The 5,023-nt window shown below is 46.8% G+C and overlaps 1 protein-coding gene across 2 annotated transcripts in view; it reads right to left on the bottom strand.

Annotated features, from left to right (window-relative positions):
• The window catches only part of oma1 (OMA1 zinc metallopeptidase), a 9,840-nt gene extending 5,271 nt beyond the window's left edge, over nt 1–4,569 (bottom strand). Inside the window, exons 1-4 of one of the 2 annotated variants that reach the window (XM_022751453.1) lie at nt 3,890–4,569; nt 2,573–2,801; nt 2,151–2,324; nt 1,650–1,757 (exon numbers count right to left, since the gene is read on the bottom strand). In XM_022751453.1, the coding sequence (XP_022607174.1) occupies nt 1,650–1,757; nt 2,151–2,324; nt 2,573–2,801; nt 3,890–4,260 (882 nt within the window). In that variant the 5' untranslated portion in view covers nt 4,261–4,569. The remainder of the gene's footprint in view (nt 1–1,649; nt 1,758–2,150; nt 2,325–2,572; nt 2,802–3,889) is intronic. The other variant, XM_022751454.1, reaches the window with a different exon arrangement.
• Between the last annotated feature and the right edge of the window lie 454 nt (nt 4,570–5,023).

The following is a 5,023-nucleotide window of genomic DNA, read 5'->3' as shown; positions in this document are numbered from 1 at the left end:
AGGGCGCGTGGGGCTGAAACACGGTGAGCTCTATTCCCGGAAAGGTGCCTGTCCCGACAGGACAAGCGGGCCCTTTAATGGGCGTCCATGGGCCGGTATAAGGCCCCCACTGTTGGGGCCGCGCCGCGCGCTACAGCACAGACATGCAAATATTTCCAGTGGTAGGCCCAAATGGAAAACACAAACACGCAACATCGAAATTAGCTCCGAGAGAGGGAGGGAGGTGGGAGAGAGGGAGGTGGGAGAGAGGGAGACAGGGAGAGAGGGAGGGAGGGAGGTGGGAGGGAGGAGGGAAGGGAAGGAGGTGGGGCAGTAAAGGTTTAGGATACAACAGAAAGAGAATGAGAAAAATAAGAGGCAAAAAGTTTTGGGCGGTGAACGAGACAGCTGGAACATATTGATTGTTCCCATCTATTTTAGTGGAACTTTAACTCTGTAGCAGATTTAGAGGTTTTAACAGCCAATCCAATAGAGCACACCTACTGGGTAATACCGAGCCCATCGATGCTCATTCCCTTCATCTAATTAAAATCTCCTTCAAGCATTTCCTCCGAGGACGTTTAAAGTCTGGAAATACCCACTTCATTAGACGCTGTTTTAGAACAAGAGGAATGGGCTTCTATTGGCCGAGTAAAAACAGCCATCAGAGGAGAATTAACACAGCGTGACAGTGGCCCGGGTCGACGGGTCCCCGGTCATCATCGCACAGACAGGATTAGAGTCTGGAGGTGATTGTCAGGGAGTTTTTATCCCTGGCTGATGCAACAACACTGCAACTGATGCCACTTCAGCCAACACTATACTTCTGAGACAGAGTGGGGGGGGCTGATGATGAATAGTCAGGTCTCTGTGAATAATGCACATAACTATAGGAGGTCCACATACACACTTTATAACCTTATGTGGGAGAGACCTGGAAGACTTCCAGCTCTAACTTCTACTCTGTTCTTGAACATTATTTGCACTTTAAGTGTTTTTAGTGACTCATCCTCATGCACAGCGAGGTCTGCTACGATCAACTGAGCCTCTCAAATGTCAGTGTGTTATACACAGGTCTTTGTTCACTGCAGCACTTCAACCTCAGCAAATCTATTCACTCTTCACACACTTCAAGAGGTTTCCATGTTTTCTGCTTTAAACTGTGAGTGATGTGAGCTCTTTCTTTCTGTCAGTAAATACAGTGACAGGTTTAATTCCTGTACTAATGATTACAACCTGTTGTTACTGACACCAAGTGGATGATCGGTGTGTTTCAAGGTCACTGAGACAAAGACAATTATCTTTAACCCTTAACCCTCACACACTGTTCATGCCCCCCCCTTCATCTGACACACAGATCTAATATCTGTGGATCTACAATCCACTTCAATAGATACGGCTCAGACATCCACAGCTCCTGTACAAAAGGATAATATTTTAAAATATTTTAAACATTTTGTTGTATTTTGGGTCACTTCAGGAAAAGTCAAACTTCAGGCTAAAAGACATTTAAGATATTTTTACTGCTGTTAAACGGGTCAATGTAAGGGTTAAAATATAAAGTAACTGACTGTCAGTGTCAGGTCAGACACTGCAGTGAACAATACTTGATCTGATCAGGAGCAGACACGACACAGTCACCAACAGTCTGAAGAGGCTTATGCACTTACAGAGTGTCCCAGTAACGCATGAGCCATCTCGTGTCCCAGGACGAAGGTGAGCTGGTGGATGTCGGCCACAGCGTCCAGCATCCCCGTAAACATGAACACTTTCCCGTTCTACGTGAAGGGAAGTAAAATCCAGTTGAAGAGATTCTTTAGACTGATGGTTACAGACCCCCCGCCACCCCCCCCGAACAGTCAGTCATTCTGTAATCGTGTTACTTATGGATGGAAATATAGTGAAAATAAATGATTCCCCTCTTTGCTGGGGGTCTGACACATCACCCACCCACAGTCATATTTACAGTATTTACAGTGAATACTCATGAACTCACCAACAAGCAAACAAGCTGAAAACCCCTCAGTGACCAACAGCTGTTACAAGGATATGTAATAAGAGAAACACTGTTGTCCTGAGACGCCCTCACATGAGATGACGGATGTAACAGTGTGATGCTATGAAAGCTCAAACACAGTCTCTGATTCTTTGTCTCTGTTTCTCGTACTGACCGCGAGGACGAAGGCGTTGACGTTGGGACTTTGCACCACATGGACGCTCCATGTGACATCGGACACTTCAGGGATGTCCTTGTTCCTCTGAGCCAGATGCTGCACCACCCGCTCCACCACCTTGTGCCGGGGGTCAGTGACAGGAACCAGCAGCTCTGCAAACTCCTCCATGTACTGAAACACACACACACACACACACACACACACACACACACACACACACACACAGGTAAGAGTTTTTAAGGAATATTTTCCCTCCTCCATCCATTTAATATCTTGTCTTTCTGCTTGTCATTACTGTTTTCATGACTCCATGAATCGTGTAAAATAATGTGTCAAATGGGTCAACTGTCTCTAATCATGTTGTCTCACACACACACACACACACACACACACACACACACACCCCCTCCCTCTCTCACAGCCTGTGATGTCAGAGCAGCCAGCTCCATGTAGTTCTCTCTGCTGAACACCAGGAGGCGTGTCCGTCCCGTCACCGGGGACTCATCCAGGTGGGTCAGGAGAAGGAGAGCTGCGATCACCATAGCAACACCTGCCCCTGCTGCCAGAGGCCAGCGGCGCTGCCAGGCCCACTGACGCATGAGCTGCCGGCGGTTGTCTGGTAGAGCCACCCACCACTTCCTTATACTCCTGCAACAGGAAGGGAGGCCACAAGGTGTGAGACGTCTGTGCAGCGTGCATGAAATATGCTCACAACAACGTACCAGAGGAAACAGTCAGACGCTACAGGAGACCAGACACAAACAGTCATGAGAGGGGATCGGCAATTTTTCTAAATGAGTTATTTGACCCAAAATAAAACCTAATTAATTAATGAAGCCTCGTGTGTGGAATGATACTATCATAGTCACTCTCCTTTCAGTTCTTATTTAAACCAATTAATTAACAGAACCAAGGCATCAATTTATAAGGTCATTTGTTTTCTCTTATTTGAATGACAATTATTACAATTGTTGATAAAACAATTAGGTGTGTTCATTATTTAAATTATTTAATGAACACAATACTTGAAGTGTAATTGAATAATATTGTGTTTTTTAGCAGTGAATACATTTGCTATAAAATGATTGGTAAGAATTTTCCCGCTTTTCAATTTGCACTTGAAGATGATCACCTGATCAAAGAATTCTGATTAATCATACCTGATCACTTTCTACATGTATGTATGGAGCATGTTACCAACTGGTTTCCAGACTGTGTCAGTGTGTACACTCATCGAGCCTTTCATCAGGAACACCTGTACACCTGCTTATCCATGTAATTCTCCAACACATACAATCATGTGGAAGCAGTGTGCTGCACCTGATTCAGAGTGAACAGCACGTCCTACCTGCACCAGCAGGAGACCACGTCAGGTTCCACTTCCTGTCACCAAGACCAGAAAGACTCCCCGACACTGGACAGCTGAACACCTGGTCTGATGGATTTGTGCTGATGCAGCAGATGGTAGAATACTTTCTTCCTAACACCAACCACTCATGGTCTGAATGTCTCAGTCTACCTGAGTATTGTTGCTGACCCCCCCCCCCCCCCCCCCCCCAGTCCTGAACCCAGTGAACACCTTTGGGGTGTGGTACAACAGGTGCAGCTGCATCATGTCAACATGGAGCAGAGTCTCAGAGGAAAGTTTCACATGTTGTGGACTCTGAGTGTCAGTGTGGTGTTCCTAATAAAGTGCTCAGTGAGTGTGTGTGTGTGTGTGTGTGTGTGTCTCCTACCTGCCCAGTATCATAGCCATGAGCTTCTGCAGAGGCTTCAGCACGATCCATATGAGGGGAGCAGGCAGGGCCCTCAGGGGGGCCGAGGTGTGGAGGCACCGGGTCTGGACCGGACCGGAGCGCAGAGGTGAAGCGGTTTTGGGGCAGATCTGGAGACACGGCTTCGGTCCACGGCCGCAGAACAACAGACGTGGTGCAGAGGGAGCGGCTCTGAGGTGGAGGGAGTTCCCAGCTCTGTGACCGCTGATCTCACAGGACACGGACTGCGTCTTCTTCAGGGTGAAGCCGGCGCGTGCACACACCTGCTCGTGTCGCGTCAGGTGAGAACAGAAGCGGCCGCTCCGGAAAAGACCGACCGACAGGAAAACCATCGTTTCAGCTCCTCGTGAGTCGGTTACCAACAGCAACAAGACTCCGTCATCTGACACAGCTGTCAACGTAGGGCGGGAAGCTGACCTCCTCTCCTGTGGGTCTGTCAGCCATCACTGTTCTCTGGGGTCAATGTCATCGCTTCCCGCGCTGACTCGCCTCGGTCACCGCGGACTGAAGAGCTCGTACCTGTCACAGGTGTTCAGTTTAATAACACGTTCACACGTCGAGATCAACGTTTCACGTCCCCGCGCGGCGACACGTTAGCACTTTAACAACGAACCGAACGGAACTTTGTTTGTTTAGGCACTTTGAGGGTCCCGCTCCAAAATGATTCCCCCCAGGAACGAACCCGCGCCACTAGTTCCGCCCGCACACATTCAAATCTCGCGTTAATTTTGAATCCTCGCGGATTTTTCCTGGGAAAAGTATTTGGATCTACATTTTTATTTACCTTAAAGACGGATTAATAAGAAGAATATAAGGATTCTATATTTACCTGCGATAATGATCGTCATGGTTGCAATTTGCCATAAAAATGAAGAAGAACAAGAAATAGAACTTAACTTTAACTTTATTTCCATTCTTTGCTTAAAAACAAGTTATGGTATTATTCTTTAACACTGTTTAAACGACAGAATCTTAAAACGCTTTAAAAATATGTCGAAAAATAAAATAAACCAAACCACAGAATATAAAAATACAGCTTTGATTTCATGTGAAACACACCAGCAGAACTGAGGAAACTTTCACCATAACACAACC

Source organism: Seriola dumerili, unplaced genomic scaffold, assembly GCF_002260705.1.
Source record: "Seriola dumerili isolate Sdu_G_001 unplaced genomic scaffold, Sdu_1.0 BDQW01000155.1, whole genome shotgun sequence".
Lineage (NCBI taxonomy): Eukaryota > Metazoa > Chordata > Actinopteri > Carangiformes > Carangidae > Seriola > Seriola dumerili.
The sequence above is the reverse complement of the archived record's forward strand: the minus strand, read 5'-3'. Positions and strand labels throughout refer to the sequence as shown.